The sequence below is a fragment of the Protobothrops mucrosquamatus genome, unplaced genomic scaffold (genome assembly GCF_001527695.2).
Source record: "Protobothrops mucrosquamatus isolate PMUCROS unplaced genomic scaffold, P.Mucros_1.0 scaffold382, whole genome shotgun sequence".
Taxonomy (NCBI): Eukaryota; Metazoa; Chordata; class Lepidosauria; order Squamata; family Viperidae; genus Protobothrops; species Protobothrops mucrosquamatus.
In genome coordinates this window covers 128,594-150,332 of record NW_015386714.1, presented here as the reverse complement: position 1 = coordinate 150,332, position 21,739 = coordinate 128,594, and the positions used below count along the sequence as shown (strand labels likewise).

At 40.7% G+C, this 21,739-nt stretch overlaps 1 protein-coding gene across 1 annotated transcript in view; it reads right to left on the bottom strand.

Moving 5' to 3' along the window:
• The window catches only part of CBLB (Cbl proto-oncogene B), a 74,317-nt gene that overhangs the window by 37,726 nt on the left and 14,852 nt on the right, over window positions 1–21,739 (bottom strand). The window contains exon 4 of the mRNA XM_015815889.1: window positions 5,800–5,946. Within this exon, the coding sequence (XP_015671375.1) occupies window positions 5,800–5,946 (147 nt within the window). The remainder of the gene's footprint in view (window positions 1–5,799; window positions 5,947–21,739) is intronic.

Here is a 21,739-nt window from a genome sequence, read left to right as displayed (position 1 = left end):
CCGCAGTTGTGTGATCGCCATTTGCAATTTTCACTACTGCCTTCTGACAGGAAATTTCTCCTTAGTTCTAGGTTGGCTTTCTTCTTGATTATTTTCCGTCCATTGTTTCTTGTCCTGCCTTCAGGTGCTTTGGGAAATAGATTGACCCCCTCTTGTTTGTAGCAGCCCCTTGGGTATTGGAACACTGCTATCATGTCACCCCCACTCCTTTTTTTCATTAAACTATACATACCGGTAACCAATTCCTGCAACCATTCTTCATGTTTTAGCCTCAGTCCCCTAATCATCTTTATTGCTCTTCTCTGCACTCTTTCTAGAGTCTCAACATCTTTTTTATCGTGGCAATGAAAACTGGATGCAATATTCCAAATGTGGTCTTACCAAGACATTACAAAGTGGTACTAACTTTAGAAAAAGTACTAACACTTGATGTGATCTTTATTCTAGCCCTCTGTTAATGAAGCCTCAGACTGTGTTGGCTTTTTGGCAGCTGCAGCATTTACTGCTGGCTCATATTTAAGTGATTGTTCAGAAGGACTCCAAGATCCTTCTCACAGTTACTACTATTGAGCCAAGTATCACCTATTTTATACCTGTGCATTTGGTTTTTCTTGCTTAAATATATAATTTTACTTTTCTCACCACTGAATTTCATTTTGTTAGATAGGGCTCTGTGTTCAAGTCTGTTAAGGTCCTTCTGTATGTTGAGCCTATTTTCTAAAGTGTTGGCCATTTCTGCCAGCTTAGTGTCATTTGCAAATTTGATGAGTTCCCCTTCTATCCCTTCATCCAAATCATTTATGTAGATCAGGGGTCCCCAACCCCTGGTCTGTGGACCAGTACCGGGCCGCAGCATGCCAGCAACTGGTCTGCACAAACAAGGAAAGCCCCATCCGTGGAATGCAAGCAGCACACAAAACCATGCTCCCTCCGGTCCGCAGAAAAACCTCTCTCCACGTAACCGGTCCCTGGTGCCCAAAAGGTTGGGGAACTCTGATGTAGATATTGAAGAGTACTGGGCCTAACAGAGCACTGAGGAACCCTACTGCATACTTCCCTTCATGTAGATGCCGTTCCATTAAGGATTACACATTGAGTGTGGTTAGCCAGCCAGTTACGAATCCATCTGGTGATGATGTTGTCTAACCAACATTTTTCTATCTTATCAAGTAGTAAGTTATGGTCTACCTTATCAAATTTGTCTGAAATGGTATAGGGCTTCTTGCTTGAGCAAGAGGTTGGATTAGAAGACCTCAAAGGTCCCTTCCAACTCTATTATTGTTGTTGTTGTTGTTGTTGCCTTACTGAAGTCCAAGTAAATTATATCCACAGCATTTCACTGGTCCACTAATTTTGTCACATTGTCAAAGAATGCAGTAAGATTTTGCTAATCTGTTTGCTTATCTACCAACAACATTTCTATTTTACCTGAATTTTACCTTTTGTTCACTCTTCTCAAGCGCATTAATAAACATACTGAAGAATCAAGAAATCAACTTGAAAGTGAAATTGGAAGGAGCAGCAGATTTGGAGACTACTAAGAAGAGGGTAGTTCCTTGTTCCAAAAAAGCAGAAATACTTCTTCAACATAGTAGAGAAGATGGAAACTGGGCAAATAGCCAAGGTGTCCAACAGTAGTGTATAGCATTAGTTTCCAGAAACAACTGATAGAAGGGAGTGGAATTATTGCAAAACTGTGTTCCCAGGGCCCAACCCTAGATTTATTTAGGAGACTAGCACAGCCAATGTTACTAAAAGACATTAGGAAGTTCAAGCAAAACTAGCAAATATGTATACTTCATATCCAGTTCCTGGCAGAAGTTATCAACAGACCAAAACAATTTTATTCCAGTTTCCTGATTGGAATGCCTGTTAAAGTAGTTACATATTTTTCTTCTANACCTCTACTGTATATTCATCAGGAATATGATTTAGTTCATACCTGAGTGGCCTAGTGCTTTTCCCTACTTTCTTCAATTTAAGCCTAAATTTTGCAACGAGAAGCTCATGATCTGAGCCACAGTCAGCTCCTGGTCTTGTTTTTACTGACTGTATAGAGCTTCTCCATCTTTGGCTGCAGAGCACATAGTCAATCTGATGTCTATGTTGACCGTCTGGTGATGTCCATGTGTAGAGCCGTCTCTTGGGTTGTTGGAAAAGAGTGTTTGTTATGACCATCGTATTCTCTTGACAAAATTCTATCAGCCTGTGCCCTGCTTTATTTTGTACTCCAAGGCCAAACTTGCCTGTTATTCCGGTTATCTTTTGGCTTCCTACTTTAGCATTCCAATCCCCCATGATGATAAGGACATCATTTTTTGGTGTTAATTCTATAAGGTGCTGTAGGGCTTCATAGAACCGGTCAATTTCATCCTCTTCAGCACCAGTGGTTGGGGCATAGATTTGGACTAATGTGATATTGAATGGTTTGCCTTGGATTCGAACTGAGATCATTCTGTCATTTTGGGGATTGTATCCCAGTATTTCTTTTCCCATTCTTTTATTGACTATGAAGACTGCTCCATTTCTTCTGAGGGGTTCTTGCCCGCAGTAGTATACCTGATGGTCATCTGAGTTAAATTCACCCATTCCTGTCCATTTTAGTTCGCTGATTCCTAAGATGTTGATGTTCAGTCTTGTCATCTCTTGTTTGACTACATCTAGCTTGCCTTGATTCATGGATCTTACATTCCAGGTTCCTATGGAGAAAAGATCTTTACAGCATCGGACTTTCCTTTCACCGCCAGATATATCCACAGCTGAGCATCCGTTCGGCTTTGGCCCAGTCGCTTCATTCTTTCTGGCGCTACTAGTACTAGCCCTCTGCTCTTCCCCAGTAGAATACTGGACACCTTCCGACCTGAGGGGCTCATCTTCCAGCGTCATATCTTTGGAGGACAAGTGGTCTCCCTCAAAAAAGATACTAAATATATTCCTGAATGCAACCATATCCAACATGATCAGTTATATCAGCCAAGATAAGCAAAACTCAAGTAAACAGATGCAGCCTGCCTACATCTAACTAAAAGAATATTCAAAATGATAAGATAGGAACTTTCTGTATGTACTTCAACATTTAATATTTGTGTTAGCATGACATTTAACTATATATTATTTATTTTAATTACAGGTAGTCTTCGATTTACAAATGCTATTTAACAATTGCTCAGAGTTACCACAGCTTCAAAAAGGATGCTTTACAGCCTATAAAACTCTTTCAGTCCTCATAAAATGTTATGCTGCCCTTCTCTGTGATCACATGATCACATTTTGAATGCTTGCCAGTTGGGTCATATTTACAACTGGCTGCTAGTTTCTGGCAAAAACGCCCATTTAGGAGAATGGATTCACACTGATTTGCTTTGTGTGATTTGCTTAACGATTGTGTGATTTAGACTTACCACTGTGCAACTCATTTAATGACCACCATAACAAGAGATATAAACTCAGGTCTGGTCATCTAATTGTCTTACAACTTACAACCCAAATTCTAGTCCCAAATGTGATCGTACGTTGCGGACTACCCATACCTTGGTACTCATGTTTCAGACTTAACATTATACTAAGTCATTGACTATCATTCAAAATCTCCTAAAGAGGCAGGTTTGCTTCATTATCTCATTAAAGTATGGCTGTAATTTGGTATTGATTAACTGCTGCTTTTAATTTTTGATCTTATGACTCTGCTTTTGTTACTATTGATTTTATTTTATGTTGCTTTGAGCCAAAGTCTTTTGTTGTTTTTCCCTGTTTTTTTTTTTTTTTGGCTATTTAATCATGTTTTGATTCCTGCCAATTGATAATCATTAATACTGCCTTCTGACTGTCCTTCTGAAAATCTTCCTAGTAAGTGTTGGCTTCTAAATATTTATTTATTCATTTATTTTAAATTTTTTACCCCGCCTTTATTATTTTTATAGATAACTCAAGGAGGCAAACATACCTAATATGCTTTCTCTCCCTATTTTCCCACAACATGTAACATGAGTTGAGCTGAGAGAAAGTGACTAGCCCAAAGTCACCCATATTATTTATAAATGTAAAGCTAGTATAACACTGATGACACATTACAGTGATTACTCAAGATTCTGTTAATAGCAATAACTTGTGAATTTTTCACTTAATTCATATAACTGTGATTTTACTACCTATTGCAAAGTTATTATATCTTCAACATTTGCATCATAGCCAGGTAAATTACACACAATATGTAAAGACCTGTAATATATACAACAAACCGATTCAATTATGTGTTCTTCATAAAATATTGATATCTTCTACATTTAATAATAATTTAAAAGCTTATTTTCCTGTCTATTATCTATCACACAAATTTGCTTTAATCCCTGAATATTGGTTCTGCAGCTGTCAATTAAATTTATTTCTCAAACAAATTCAACAAGTCATAATTTTCAGAACAGATTTCTGTGAAGAACTATCACTTGATAAAATATACTAAAAAGATAAAACACTTAAAATAAGATTGAATACCAGAGATTGTATAATGAAATATAGACTGCTGATTGGATTAGAACAGAGGTCCCCAGCCTCTTTGGCACCAGGGACCGGTTTCATGGAAGACAATTTTTCCATGGACCAAGAGGGGGGGCTGGGGAGGAGGTTTCAGGATGATTCAAGTGCATTACATTTATTGTAATTTTTCTAAACAAACAAACAAATAATGCACTTTATTTCTATTATTATTACATTGTATTAGATTAGACCAGTGACTTTCTGCTTCTAAGAAAGTGGGATGGAAAAGACACAATCCTAAACTCAGCTTTCCAACAAAACAAAACAAAGACCCAATACGTTGAGGAAGTGCTGAGAAAACCATGGGGGGGGGGGGAGAGCGCAAAGCAACTTGGCACTGCACCAGCCCAGCAGTATTGGAAAAGGTACAAATGAGAGAGAGATTCCCTTGGAGATACAGTGCTTAAGGGGAAATGTAGCTTCTTCCCTCCCCCCTTGCAAGCCGGGTAGGAGCACGCTTGGCTTGCGAACGTAGAGAGCTGCACGAAGAAAGGAGGAACACACACACACAAATACACACAACAAATTAAACCACAAAAAGCTGCCAGGATATTGCCAAAACACAAGGCACTTGAACCATCAAAAAAAAAAAAAAGCAAAAAATTCCAGTTGAAGTGCAAAGGACCCCCCATCAGTCTTAGAAAAGATGCAGACAAGAGAAAGATTGGAGACTTAGAGACACAGTGCTTAAAGGTAGCTTCTCCCTGCCCCTATTTGTACTTCAAGAAAAAGACACCCTCACACAAACACACATACCTTGGGGGCTTTGGGGAACGAGGCTTTGGTGAAGCCCCCTGTTGCAAGCTGGGCAGGCGCATGCTTGTCTTGCAAACTTGGAGAGCTCCACAAAGGGAATGTGAGACCAGCTGGTGTGCCGGGAGGGGGAAAGGAAGAAAATGAGGAAGAGGAAGCAGGACCTGGAAGAGGAGAAGGAGGCAGAAGAAGAGACAGCAGAAGAAGCAGGAGGAGGAAGAGGAGGAAGGATGCGGAGCTCAGCTATTGCAAGCCAGTTGCAAGTGCAGTCGTCACAGGACCTTTGCACTGAGCATGACGGCTTCTGCCCTGCCACTATCCTGCCCCTGCCCAGACCCCTGCAGACTCACCACATGCCTGGAGGTGGAAGATGCGCCTTCAGCACACCTCCAGCAGCACAGACCAGTTCCTAACTGGCCACGGACCTGGGGGTTGGGGACCCCTGGATTAGAGGCATTTAATACTTTAACCACTAGCAACTCTACCTTCTATATTGATACAGCTGATACTTACTTTTCTCCGAAGAACTTCTTCCAGAATTCTGCAGCATCTGCTTTTGTGATACGAAAATTATCACCCTGGAACTGAGCGTTAGGGAAAATTGCTTTTATTTCTGCAAGCATATGACTGAAGATGAGGGATAATTTTGTAAGATTTCGCCTGCCAGTACAAAAAAGAAAAACAAGAAAAAACATAAAAACTGAACAAAGAAATTCCACTGAACATAAAAAGAAATGCTACATCATGCAATAGGAATTCCCCTTCCCAGGGCTTTTTTTCTCATAGAACCCCCAGAACGGAGTTCCGGCACCTTTTTGGGATAGAACCTTGTAGGGTAGGCAAGGCGGGTTGTATGACATGTATGAGTTCCAGCACCTTTTTTTTTAACAAAAAAAGCACTGCCCCTTCCTAATATTAGGAACTAGTAGTGACTTATAATTGGAGAAGATACACCTAAAGACAAACAAGAAATGCAAAGGCAGAAGAGTAACCTGAGAGTAAAATAGCTTAAATCATTGTTGACAAGCAAAGACCTATCATGAATGGGGTTACTGTTCTAGGGAGAATGACAACAGAACAAGAAAGCACACTTGTTTTCAAAAGGTATTTTGAATCCATCCATCCATCCATCCATCCATCCAATAACACTGCTATACATTAAAAAACTGACTTTGCTGTGGGAAGCTGGTAGGGAGTCACAAATTGCAATCACATGACTGTGGATTACTGCAATGGTTTGGAATCTGGGCTGGTTGCTAAATTCACAATCACATGACTGTAGCAAGCTTCATCTGGCAGAATTTTGAGAACCAGTTATTAATTACCATTTATTCAACAGTGTTTCAAGTTTTGAATATCAAAACATCTCAGAAAAAACTAACAAACCTACTCCAACCATACAAGCACCATACAACCAGCTAAAACTCTCCAAAACATTTTAAATAAATCAAAAGGACCAGCAGTCCCAGAAGAAAAAACAAGAGTTGTCTACAGTATACAGCAGTGACTGTAACAGCCACTATGTAGGACAAAAAGGCAGAGGACTAGCAGAGCACATCCATTAACACCAATTGCCGTCACAAGACATTATGAAAAGTCTTCAATTTCATAATACGTGGACAGACATAATCATAATTTGAACTGGGAAACTGTGAGCATCCTACACCAAACAAAGTTCAAAAACACCAAAAAATTCCTGGAACCTGGCATTCAGACAAATCTGAATGGCACATAGCGATAAACACCTACATACCATTCAAGAGGGAGACAATCAAGAAGCTAAACACAAAGGAAAAAGACCTACCTCCTCACTAGCAATCAATAACCTAGATAAGCAGAGATTAATACCAAAATTAAAAAAACTAGGCAAACAAACTAGTAAACAATACCCCAATTAAAGAAACACCAACAGCAGACAAACAATCAAACAACCTAAACAATCAACCTAATCACTACCAAGAACTACCAAGAACACTCCCACTAACAGACAGGACAAGCCACACAAATGGCGAGCAAACCTTACTCCCACTAGAACTGATGTTATCTAGTTGGGTAATGAAACATCTGCAAGAAAACAAGCACATTCAGAGATTACTAAGGGCTCCACAGTTTGTTTATTTAAGAAAATTTATATGGCTGCCCAACTTATTCTCAGTAACTCTGGACAACTTACAAAGATAAGAACCCAATATAAAAAACAATAAAAAGCAATAACCCCATCCCCACCCCAGCAATAATTAGTCAAATAAGCCACTTGATGGGCTCCACCCCACTCTGGGTTTTCCAGACCCTTTAGCAAAATCAGGTTTTCAAGGACTTACAAAAGTCTGTTAAAGTGGGGGCCAATCTTATCTCCCCAGGTATGTTCCATAGGGAGCTAGCCAACACAGAGAAAGCCCTTCTTCCTGGTCCTGCTAGATGAAACTCCTTAGGAGAGGGAACCCATGGCATTTCATACCTCCCCATTCTGATGGGGTAGATAGATGTGACTAGAAAAAGTTGGCCCGTCAAGTAATCCAGTCCTAAGCCACGTAGGGCTTTAAAAGTGACCTGGAAGTCAATTGGGAACCAATGTAGCTCCCCAAGGAATAATGACACAGGTGAGCATCAAGACTTGCACAAAACTATGCAGGATGATGCATTCTGAACTAATTGAAGCTTCTACTGTTGTTGTTGGTTGCGAAGTCGTGTCCGACCCATCGCGACCCCATGGACAATGCTCCTCCAAAGGCCTTCTCTACCATCTTCTGGAGTCCATTTAAGCTGCTTCAGTGACTCCATCCAGCCACCTCATTCTCTGTCGTCCCCTTCTTCTATTGCCCTCAATCTTTCCCAACATTAGGCCCTTCTCCAGTGAGTCCTTCCTTCTCATTAGGTGGCCAAAGTATTTGAGTTTCAACTTCAGGATCTGGCCTTCTAAAGAGCAGTCAGGGTTGATCTCCTCTAGGACTGACCGGTTTGATCGCCTTGCAGTCCAAGGGACTCGCAGGAGTCTTCTCCAGCACCATAGATCAAAGGCCTCAATTCTTTGTCGCTCAGCCTTTCTTATGGTCCAACTTTCACAGCCATACATTGCAACTGGGAAAACCATGGCCTTGACTATACACACTTTTGTTGGCAGGGTGATGTCTCTGCTTAGTATGCTGTCTAGATTTGCCATAGCTTTCCTCCCCAGGAGCAAGCGTATTTTAATTTCTTGGCTGCAGTCCCCATCTGAGGTGATCTTGGAGCCCAGGAAGATAAAATCTGTCATTACCTCCATTTCTTCCCCATCTATTTGCCAGGAATTGAGAGGGCCGGAAGCCATGATCTTGGTTTTCTTAATGTTGAGTTTCAAGCCAACTTTTGCACTTTCCTTCACCCGCATCAAGAGGCTCTTTAGTTCTTCTTCACTTTCTACTATTAGAGTGGTATCATCTGCAGATCTTAGGTTGTTGATATTTCTCCCGGCAATCTTAATTCCAACTTTTGATTCATCTAGCCCTGCCCTTCTTATGACATGCTTCTACTATGTTTTCCCAAAAGTAAACCCTACTCCAAATGTAAGCCCAAACTGATATTTGGGGGCCTAATATAAGCCCTAGTGCAGGGTGGGCGAGTCGGCCCAGATCTTCCCTGCGACAGCCGGAACGCCCCCCCACCGCCGGCTTGCCAGGGCCCTTCGCCAGCGGCCGCCAGTGGAACCAGCTACCACCGCCCCTGCCTTCTCCGTCCCGGCCGCAATGAAACAAACCCTTGGCAAGCTCCGACCTCCACCCGCCCTGCCTGCTGGCCCTACTGTTGCTGGGATATTTCTCGGCCGCATCAGGTGCCATGTGGCAGCCAAGTGGCTGCCCATGCTGCTTCTGCCTCACGGGGCTCTTTCCCCTCCTGGCCACTCTGCTCGGGGCTGCCCTGCTGGGCTGCTCCTGCCTGGCGCAGGGCAAGTCAGCCTAGATCTGGAGTGCTGTCCTGCCGCCGGCCTGCCAGGGCCCTTCACCAGCAGCAGCCAGTGGAACCGCACCGCCCACGCCTCCGCCTTTGGGCTGCTTGAGTGACAGCCTGCATGCCTACTTGGTGCTACAGGCACTGGGCTAAGGGCTGAACCTGCTGCTCTTCGGTCCCTGGCAGGCATTGCACCTCTCATACTGGCTAGGCGCTTTTAGCCTCTACCGGCTGCTCCCACCGGATCGCCTTCTGCCTGGCCAGCTGTTGCTGCCACCATGAGGTGAGGAGGCGAGGCAGGTGGCGGGGGGTGGAGTTGCTTCCCTCCGCCTGCCAGACATCTACCGAAGCCGCACCGGGTAAGGTTGCCGCACCCTCCCATCCAGATTCCCTCACCTCCCCCAAGCGTTTTTTTACTAACATGCCTTTCAGCTGCATTGTGTTTCTCTGTTTGCTTCTCAGCCTTTGCCACATGTTTGTGGGACAAAAAAAAAGTTCAATCAGACATTCTAACTTCTTGAGGTCTTGCGAGAAGTTAGAAAACCTGATTGAACCTTTTTTTTTGTCCCACAAACACGCGGCAAAGGCTGAGAAGCAAACGGAGAAACACAATGCAGCTGAAAGGCAGATTAGTAAAAAAAACACTTCGGGGAGGCGAGGGCATCTGGGCAGGGGGGGCATGGCAACCTAACCCTGCATGGCTTCGGCAGGTGGAGGGAAGCAACTCCACCCCCCTGCCACCTGCCTCGCCTTATGTCATGGTGGTGGTGGCAGCAGCCAGCTGGCAGAAGGTGATCTGGAGGGAGCAGCCGGTAGAGGCCAAAAGGGCCCAGCTGACATGAGAGCTGCAGCGCCCACCCTTAACCTGGTGCCTACAGTACTGAGTAGGCATGCCAGCTGGCGCTCAGTAGCCCAAAGGTGGAGGCATGAGTGGTGTGGTTCCACCGGCGACCGTTGGCAAAGGGCGCTCGGAGGCAAGCGTGGGGCGGCACTCCGGATCTGCGCCAACTCGCCCCACGCCAGGCTCAGCACCCTTTCCGCCACCGCCCACCACAACCGTACCTGGTCTGCCACCACGCTCTTGCCGCCGTGTTGCTTCTCCACCCCATGCACAGGCCCCATCCCACCCCCACGGGGAAACATGGTAGATACTTTTCAAGAGCAGCGCCATGGAGAGCACACTGAAAGAAGGGACGTGACTATGGCGTGAGTGACACAAGGGAGTCAAGACAGAAGGAGACTAGGGTATGAGTGACTGTGAGAGGGATTATTGGTCCAGGAAAGGGCATAACTGGTGCACAAACCACAGTTGCATGAAGTTCCTCCTGGTGCGTGACTGTGGACAGGTATCCTGGGTCCAGGACAACTCCCAGATTACTCATTGGGTTTATCTGGACAGTATCATTTTGTCCAAGACCAGAGATGGCAATTTTCTAGGGACCAACAAAGCCCAAATCCAGAGCCTGGTTCAGTTTCAGCCCATTGTTCCCCAACAACCCCTTAACCCCTCCAAGCACTGTAAAAGGGAGGTTATCACATCGCTTAATTCACCATGGGCTAAAACAAATAGCTGTACCAGCATATTGATGGTATCTCAGCCCATGGTGGTAGATGATCTGATCCAGTGGTTTCATGTAGATGTTAAACAAAAGCAGGAAAAGTACCAAGCCCTGTAGTAACCTGCAAAATAAGAGACAAGGGCTGGACCTCTTGCTTCCTATCAACACTGACCGAGAGCAACCCTTGAAGCCACTCCAGAAGGATACCATAGTTGATGGTACCAAAAGCTTCAGAGAGGTCACGCAGAGCAAGGATAGATGCACTACCTCCATCCTGCTGCCACTAGAGATTATAAGCAATGCCATTTCTATCCCATAATCAGGCCTGAACCCTAACTGGAAAGGGTCTAGATCACAGGTGTCAAACTTGCCGTGTCACATGACGTCTTGCGACATATTGCAACTTTTTTTACATTGCCGGAGCTAGGGTGGGCGCAGCCTCCACATGATGCAACCGACCCGTGGGCCAGCAGTTTGACACCCCTGGTCTAGATAATCCATTTCATCCAGGAGTTGCCGCACAACCATCTCAACAACCAATTCAAACCTGAATTACAAATCAACTGTAGATCACTGTTTTTGTGTGCCTAAACAAGAGTTATCAGCAAAGTTATCAACAGAGGGTTTCTTAAATGACTGTAGGGAGGCACTTTGTCCATACATTTAATCATTAAAGGTCAAAAAATGCTGACCAATTGGTACCTCCTTCAGACTCATATGACAATATGCAAATGCAAAACAGATTGAATAGGATTGGGACTAGCATTCAAATTTGTTTTATCCCATTGGAAATGGCAAATGCAGTTGATGTACTATGTGGATACAGATGATAGGTGAGTGGCTTCTTTTTGAAGGCCTTTCTGATTTTTATCCTCACTCACAATTTGTACAGGCTTTAGCTAATACTCTACAATTGTGCAAATTAGTGCTGCCTGTTCACCTGATCTTTCAACGCCTTCTTAGCCAGCTAAACAACCCTCAGCTCCAGTTAGCTGAAAGGCATTATTAATTCTTGATGGAACCATAATCCCTGCACTCCTCTGTTTGTGAGGCAGGTTTCTATTCCATCAGATACATCTCAGATTGGCTAAGATTAACAACCAATGCAATGATTAGCTTGGGAACACTATGCTTAGGAAGGATCTATTGATCCTGGGGTGGGAGAAGGAACAGCCACTGGAGCAGGAAGCACCTGCTACTGGAGTAGACTGGAATAGAAGTAGGCTTTGATACTAAATCCAGACCATTACAACCATTAGTCTCATTTAATCTTCCCAAGCCTGATGGGGCTCAGGTCAGAATTTATTTTTATTCTTGGTTTCCAATACAGCAGAATTGACCTTTACTCCCAAACAGCTGCTTCTTCAAGAAGAACTTTGCTGCAAGGTTGGAGCCACGAACCACTGACTCCAATGTATTGCATTTCAAGGGCCTTGGAAGGTGACTATGAATTATAAAAAATTCATGATCTATTATGTGAATTCTGCTGTTCTACTTAATTTATTAATGCCTGATTTTAAGCAATGGATTTCTACTAGGGCTTCTGATTGGAAACCAAGTCTGCATATCATTGATATTTGGGTGATGATAGAAGAGACAGCTACAGTTGATTTCCAGTACTGCTGGTTCTTGCTTCATAATTCCAAATATCCTATTTTGTTGAGTTTATGAGCATTTCTCTCTCTCTTGGGTTTCTTTTATTATAGAAATGCTCTTCTTAAATCTTCTGAGAAAACCTTAGCATAGGAACGCTATCTCAGGTGACATTACTTGGTCTCCTCTCAGGCCACTGAAGAGGATTATCACACCAGGCTGTAGCTGGTACCTAGGCCAACAGTATGATAGAGCATGGTTCTCAACCTTTTCTTCACCACAGACCCCTTTAAATACTTTTTGTGACCACGGCTCACGGCTCACGGCTACGAACCCCAAAGACTTAAGATTTAATCATAATTTTTCTTCAAGCCTTCATGGACCTCCTGGAATGACACTGCAGTCTCCCAAGGGTCCACAGACCACTGTGATAGAGGTGTTTGATGTTGATGCTCCAGCTTGATTGCTTCACTTGATTGCTTCACTTTGCTACAGTAACTTCAAGGATAATTTCCATGCCACTTAGTTTGATCTGTTTTTGGCAAACAAAACTGCTCAGTCACATGTGGCTCACAATGCTATCCCTGCCTCTCCTTTTTTCTATTCTTTCTCCAAGGGTTGTTCCATATTGTCCTCTCATTTTCCCCCCATTTACTCTTTCTTCTTCCTGGAAGAAGATTGAAAGGTTTTTTTTTTTTTAGAGACAGAAAGAAGTCTTAAGTATATCTTCATCTAGATGAGGTATACATAACCTTTTTCTGTTGCTTAATTTCTGCCGACTGAAAAGCCAAAAACACATTACAAAAATTAAAATATCCTCCATTTTCCTAAAGAATGGAATCATTTTTCAGTTAAATGAAGGAAAGAATTTTGTCTGAACCTAAATGAAGGAAAGAATATTATCTGAACCTAGATACTAGAACATCGGTTGGGTTTTTTTATTTATTTGTCAAATATTTTTTTCCAGAAGGCTTTTGTTGGCAAGTTATACTTTTGTGCTTTAATTTTCATTTCTGATTCTGACTTAATTGTTTTATATTTTATTTGTGAAATTTTAAGTATTAAAAGCTAAACAGAACAGTGCTTTAACAGCAGATGGACAGAAAAGGAGTTTAAATAAACTATCCAACACTGCTACTTTAGGAACTCAATAAAATATAACCAATTCTTATCCCTTGAGCAAATTTATTTTCTTCTGTTTTGTTTTAGAAATTTGATGCTTGCTAAAAACCTAATTGTTATGAATTGATATACAATGCCGAAGTGGATTTTATTTCCCCCTACTCTCCAAATCTGTTCTGCCTTCCCTAAGAGATTTTAAGGAAAAGGAAGAATTAATATCACATAAAAATAGGTGCAGCTATATTTCATACTTATTCTGTTTTAATTAGGAATACACCTAACACGTTCACCCAGTTTTAAAGATGTATGTCTTCAATATGATACAGACAGTTTTATGTTTTATTTTTTTAATTTGCTTTCTGTTGTAGGATATTGTTACTGTGGAACTATTTACTGTGTTTTATTATTTGCATTAATACTTTTAACTATTTTGTAGCAGTTTGTGGAAAAATAAGATAAACACTTAAGAAATAATGTAATACAATTATCAGATATATATTTACATTTGAGGCAAGCCTTCAGATGAGATTTTTCTCTCTTGAGAAAAGTACATTAATGAGTAATTTAGAAGCCCTTCCAGAATGGACTCATCTGCTGCTACTCCATGATGTATTATTTAGCATTTATAAATCCCTGATTTATTTATTCCCTATTCTGTTTCTCCTGATCTTTCTGCTTTTATCTATTGGTACATTTCAATCTCTTTCTATAGCTTATGAAATCTAATTTACTGGGAAAATGAAATAGTTTCCTTTAAAAGTGCTTCACCTGTACTTTAATATATCTTTTAGAAACTTTATGATGTGGCAATTTTCAATTTTCTCTTTTAAAGTCAAGGGGGGAGGGGGGAAAAGAGGAAGCTTTCATGTTTGAAAACATATATCTTATAAATTATAGCTCCTAAACCTGTGTTTGTATGGTCTTTTATATCTTACAATTTGGGAGAGTATAACCTTGTTCCCTTTCAAATTCTTCTATCTTGGCCAGTGCTGCACCTAGCATTCACCATTAAACTGGTGCTTTCTGCTGGTGAATAGTAGTAAACTATTTGATTGCCTGGCTGAAGCTCCATGGCCATAATAGTATTTTATTTTTAAAGCTTCAGTTGCAATTCAGTATAGTGGAAGAAATGATGTTTTTATTTAGATTCAAAATAGCTCCCTTTTGACCTAAAAAAAAAATAATTCTTCCCTCCAAAAACCTCCCTACCCCAAACAATAGCACTTGCTATTTGCTAGATGTATGGACACGTGTAACTAGGAACTATTTTTTCCTGTTTCAACGAGAAATATACTGCTTCTGTCTAGGAGCATATCTCCTCTGTAAAATCCCACTGAACAAACCTTACCTAAGTGATTAATAAGGAAGATCAGAGCAAGGTCTGCTAGCCAAGGGACGAAGAAACTTGGTTTTAGTACTTTCTTCTCCAGGCTGCTCACCTCTAATAGCAATCTAGAAGCTGTAGGGAAGGAGCAGAAGCTGCCTCCTTCTGAATCAAAGTCCAGGGCAGGAATGTGCTGTAAGCCTAGGGGCACCATGTCAGGCAGCATTTAGACACCAGTTGAAGAAATGATCCAAATATCTCCCCCCACTTCCCAGCAGAGCTAGGCAGTTGGGTGATGGGCAACTAGGCAATTAGTGGCAAGGCATCTTTTCTCAAGCAGAATAAAATACCTGCACAGTATATGAAGCAACTCAAGTCCAAAGGCATTAGGCATTACCTATTCTATTGAGCAATAATGAACTTGGATAACCAGTCATTCAGCCAGATGGACAATATCTGATTCTTGCACTTCCTCCATTTGACTACTACTTCCTCTCATTTCAACAGGCAGGCAGTATTCTTTCCATATTAACAACACAAGGAATAAGTATCCTTATCATCTACTTTATCTTGATCCACTTAAAATGAACTTCTTACTCCCCACTCATCATACATTGGTCTGTTACTCTAACCACCAGCACTTCTCATGGTGCTGGACCTGAGCACAGATGGTTGTTCCTCCATAACAAGTTGCTAAATGTAGTTCACATACTGTATTAGCTGAAGTTAGCATGGTCATAAACTCCATAATTGAATCTGCTGGGTCTATTTATTGGCATCACCAGCATTGTCAACTGACAGGGTCTGTTTGTGCATGATTACATTAGTCAGCCTGGTATCCTCTTGACTAGTAGAGCTCTTATGGATACAGGCCGTAAGATTGTTGGTTATTTCTACTATGATGTGAAAGGGAGGCAGATACTAGACAAGTTCCAAATTATACTCCTCTTAATTATGAAGACTCATGGCAACTTTTTCATGGCAAACTTCTTATGCAAAGACAAGTCCTTGGTACTATAAAAGTAAACTCTTAACACTCAGTGAGAAATCAATAAGAACAAGTCTTATAAAAACAAAACACAGAAGGAAACTAGTTAGCCTGCTGAAATGAGGGGACAGGCAAGAAAGAAAATACTGTTAAAAAAAATTTTTTTTTAAGGAAGCAAGACTTATGATTAACTGCAATTGCTAGAATTATTTTGGTAGTGTCCTCAACTTTCTCCGGTAAATATTATTGTCCTTGGATTTTCTTATGAGCTTATCTAAGCGTTTCCAGTTGTGACTGTGGTTCAGACCTGACAGATTCTTTTCTGAGAAAAGACTTTGGATGCACTCAGAAGAGCTGGGCCTTAATGACAGCTGAGTTTTGTCAGTCCCATTTATTAAGCCAGACAATGGCTGTAGCTTTTGAGTTCTGGGTAAGTACAAAGCTTGTCACACTGTGTGATGCAAAAAGAAAGGAGACAATGATCTTTTCTGATATTTTCTACGGTATCTTTACTTTCAAAGGCATTCTAAACGTCTACAATAAGAGGAATCAAGAGCAACTATAGAGTATACATACTTAAAGTCAGCAAGACATCGATACAATGATTTAGTTTTCACTTGTTTATTTACATTTCCAAAAGCTGAATTCTGATGGTTTATTTTGGATGGTTGACTCTTGGAGTTTTGGAATTTGGCATCTTTCATTCATCCTTGCACTTTGTGTTCCATTCTTTTTTATATTTTCATTTGTGGAAACTTCAGAATACAGTTAAAACTGTAAAACACTCAATGTTGATTAGACTGCTAAACCTTGGTGTGTTGGGGCAACCTTCTATTTGTGCTCTTATGAATTGTACATTTTATTTGCCCACATCTGAACTTGCCGCGCTATTTTATTTATTTTAGCATTTCAAATATATAAAGTTATTTTGCCGAACAGGCTATGTCCATGATTCTTGAGTAATCATTTGCTACTGAATACTAAATAAGTAGTGTACATAATGTAGCATTGTTATTTTAAAAATGTAACAGACCTGATTGCCTTAAGGACCCAGCGTCTGCCGTGGCCATTTAGTGTACATTTGTGCTGCCCCTTTTTCTTTAGAGATGAATTTTTTCTTCATTTCCTCAACATAAAGAGCTTCAGAAAGATTTTCTTTGCTTTCTTCTGTCCTTTCCATCTTCAGCCTGGCAGTGACTCACCAAGGTAAGTAACTTACAAATTTTGTTGCTCTCTTTCCAGGCATGCATTAAATTTACTAAAATTTAAGTAGTTAAAAGGAATCAATGTTGGCAGGTTGAGGCATTTAGTTTCAGTACCTAATGGTGGTGGTGGGGAGGGAGATGAGGAGAAACATCAGCAAGTCTTTCCCTTCCGGGGGTTTTTGTTTGTTTGTTTTTTCTTTATTAAAGGAATGTGGGTATCTGTGAGAGGGAGGGCATTCAGAAAGGGAAAGGTTTTGGAAAGCTTGTCCTGAAGCTGCCTCCTCTGCATGCAGATAGCTAACTTCCCCAAAGCTAGCAAGTTTTCAGGTTTCTGACAGCCAGCTGACTAGGGCAGAGGCCCAGTCCGCAAGCATAGCTTCGTGGGCCAAGCACAGAGGCTGTTTGGAAGCCACTCTGGCTTGGAATAGGGTTCCAGGCTCTAATCTGGCTGGGCTCTTCCCCCAGATGGACTGTTTTTGCAAAGCTTTTTGCTGCTTGCCTGTCTCCTTTGTGGACCTAGGAGGGTAGCAAGCCTCCCAGGTCCTCCCCTACCCATGAGTTACCCCATGCTCATTTAACGACCCACATGTTCATATAACGGTGGCATCAGAGAGAACAAGGGGTAAGGGTCATTAAGCAAGGCTGTCTCACTTAACACTTGCACTGTAATGGGCAGGCTCCATTAAGGTCGTAGACTGAGGACTACCTGTATATTTTCTGTAGTTTATTTCCCTAACTTTTAATGTTTTGCACAGTTGTGTTATTTTTTTTTTTTAATGTTTCAGGAAACTGAATATGAGTAGCAATATTACCCAAAGAACAACATTAAGTTATTTTTTTTTAAAATGACTATTATTTTTCAATAATACGTTTACAGCCATCTTTGCTCATCTTGACTTAGCAACCCTTGATACATTCAACGATGGTATCTTTTTGGCTGGCTACGGGGTTTGAAGCTGGGTGGTGCAGTTTTGTGCTGGTTTGGCTGCTTTCTCCAAGACCGGTGTTGATTGGGAGTGAGAGGTCCAGCCCACAGCCACTCCTCTGTGGCATGCCATGGGGCTCAGTATTCTCTCCATTCCTTTTTAACATCTACATGAAGCCACTGGGTGAGATCATTCAACACTATGGATTGAGGTATCATCAGTATGCTGATGATACTGAACTTTATAACTTCACCCCTGGTGAACCAAGTGGCTCTGTGGCTATCCTCTTGCGGTGCCTAGAGGCTGAGGGACACTGGATGAGGGACTACAGACTTCAGCTGAAACCTGGCAAGAGCAAGTGGCTTAAGATGCATGGAACTTCAAGATCTGGGACTTTAATCTCTTTCGTTCTGGTTGGGATGGCACTATTCCAGACATACCCAATCTGCAACTTGGGGTTCTCCTTGACTTGCGATTCCTGCTCAAAAAACAGATGGCAGTCATGGCTAGGAGAGCTTTTGCACAACTTCGTCTTGTACACCAGTTGCAGCCTTCCCTGGATCAGGAGTCCCTATGCTCAGTCACTCAAGCTCTAGTTATCTCATGTTTGGATTACTGCAATGCACTCCACACGGGGCTATAGCTGGTGCAGAGTGCAGCGACATGGACAGTTCTTAGGGCCCCTAGAGTGGTCCATGTTACACCAGGGTCCGTGAGCTGCACTGGTTAGTAATTTGCTTCCATGTGCAATTCAAGGTGTTGATTATCACCTTTAAAGTCCTTCATGGCATGGGTCCAGGCTACTTGAGGAACTGTCTCACCCTGATGGGACTGACCTGTCCCATCCACACTGGCAGAGAGGTATATTGAGGATCCTGCCAGTCAATTTTGGCTGGCAGGGTCCAGGAGAAAAGCCTTCTCTGCCACAGTTCCTGCCATTTGGAATATCTTAACCCTTGAGGTGAAATCAGCTCCCACCCTTCTGACCTTCTGCAAGATCTGCATCATTATTACCTTTGTGTTTTGTTCTTTCTTTCTGTTTATTAATCAATAACCAATAAAAATAAATTAAATATATAAATTACATGTAACTTCTTGGATAATTTCACTGACACTGTATGTTAATAGTTTTTTTAAATGTTACACTATAAAAGGCATATGTATCTAACAAATTTCTATCCTAAGATTAAAACTCAATTTTTCCATAACATTTTTAATCTCTATTTTCCCATTTTCCCATATTCTGAGATTTCAAAAGGTAAAACAAATTTACAGCTATTTTTTTCTTACTTCATAAGCATCTTGGGGAATGTACTATTTCTAAACAATATGTTTCTGGCAGTGGAAAAAAGTAGTGATTGTTGCATTTCATAAAATTGGAAGGAAAACACTTTAATTCCTCCTCTTATATTTTAATCCCATTTTGGCTGCTTAAAACTTCTTAGTCATCAAACAACCCACATTTTATAGGAATCTAACTATCCCATGAAGGACTAAATCAAATACAAGGTTAAGGCAAAACATTTTTAAGAACAGAAAGATATTTTCATGTCTAGAAAATGGGAAACCTTTATAGCAAGACTGTTAATGAATCTCAAATTATGATTTGCAGAATAAAAATATTTAAAATGCATTGGATAGTATTATGTTTCTATAGAAAAGGAATGTCAAAAACAGCACTTAGGGATATTGCGAATTATCTAGTCTGTTAACACAAGTGCTAATTTGCCAAAAGAAACTGAAACTTGGGTCTGCTGCTCTTACCTGCCTTTTAACTAACCACAAAATATATAAACAGGAAATCTGTTCTCAGTATGTTACACTATAGAAATTTTTATACATGTGTTTGTTATTTTCACAATGGCAACAAATTTTAATTATTCAAGATTCGTAAATTGCAATGCATATAATATAAAAATCTTCAAAAACTGTCTGTATAGTTAATCAAATTCCAAAAATGAGTTTGATTATGTTTCTTCTTTATCATCTCGTTTTTGACAATTAAACATCAGGTCCAGAGTTTTAAAAAGGAATACTTTTCTGGGACAATTCATAGCTACTTCATTTCACAAAATCCTATATATAAATACTACAAAACAAAATAATAATACAGTGTTTCTTGCAAAATAAGCAGAAAAAGATTGAACTTTAAATGTTTATAGACATAAATTGTAAGATTTCTTGAAAGAAAATCATTTAAAAATACAGAAACTGGGTGATCTACTGTATAGATAATACATCTATGTGAGTTTTAATGTCTACTTTTTAAGGTCTCGAGGTAATTTATATTAAAATAAAGTGTTATATAATAAAAAAGCTTTTAAATATATAAGCAAGAATGTGTTAAACAGCCATGATTTAGTTAAAATTAAAATTTTAATTAACTTGTTTACAATCTGATATAATACTCTAAGCTTGGTTGAAACAGTCCGTTCATCCCTTTTGGTGATAGAAATAATACAGCACGGTATCTTCCATTATCTATAACAGTGATGGCGAGCCTTTTAGAGACCGAGTGCCCAAACTGCAACCCAAAACCCCTTTATGCATCATTGGGTGCCAGGTGGGTGTGCCCATTGGGTGGGCGTGGCTGCAGTGGTAACAGCAGACTGGGTGGGACTAAAAAGTTCAATCAATCAATTCCAACTTTGCAAGATCTTTTTTTTTCCTGCAAGAAGTTGAAATTGACTGATTGATTGAACCTTTTTTTTTGTGTGTACACGGCGGCGGAGGCCTAAAGCAAAAAGGTTTTATAAAACCCAGCTGAAGGCCTAGGACTGGGGGGGCGGGGTGTGTGCCCACAGAGAGGGCTCTGAGTGCCGCCTCTGGCACCCATGCCATAGGTTTGCCACCACTGACCTATAATTTCTTGCTTCATCTAAAACTAAGGTTAAAGGTTTTGGAACAAGTAGGACAAGAAATCAAATTCAATTTCTGTCTATATAGGCTGCCTGGTTCTGAACCTATTGACCACTTTGCTCAGTTCAAATGAATCAATAAAATATAAAACTTCCTGGGTTTGGCCCCTGATGAAAGGGGGATGCACATATATCCAAAGGCAAGATATGATCATCTATATTGAACCATTAAAAACATTAACATTTTAAATGATTAAGTTTTTTATATTCAGAAACCTGAAGAATTTTTGTTTCTACCAATGGCAAAACTAACTATAATGGCTAATGTGACAGTGACCTCTTCACATAGGGACAGGAGCAACAGACAAGCAAACACTGGACACATAAAAGAAATGGGGGAAGGTGATTATTCATACCTGTCTCTTTAAGCTCGCAGGAACACAGCATTAAAACAAACCAAACAACTTATGATGCCTTGGGTCATCATTTCAGAGATATTTCCTTACCAGATTCCTCAATATCTTTAACAATGGTAGGTTTCTAGTTTATCAGGGATATGTGGGCCATACTGACCTACATAGCAGTCAAATATCAGGAACTGACCACAGAAATGTTTTACAGCATTTTGTATTATGTCATAAAATGCCTTATCATAATTTTGATGTCATAAAATGTTTTATAAAATTTTCCAAATTTCAATACCACAGGAATTATGGCTCCCAGATTTTATTAAAGGCTACAAAAAAGAGGTTTTGTAGTTATGTACTGTAGATACAGTATTTTTTGAAGCTATGGTCTTAACAAATGTAACTAAACTTCAAAATGATCCAAACAGAAATATCCAAAGTAAACTATAAAAATATTCATGTAGCAGTTAGTGGCTGGAGAAGGGAGGGGAGAAAAAAGAGGGGCTACCAGAGCACAATTTTTTATAATATTTCTTAATTGGGGGGG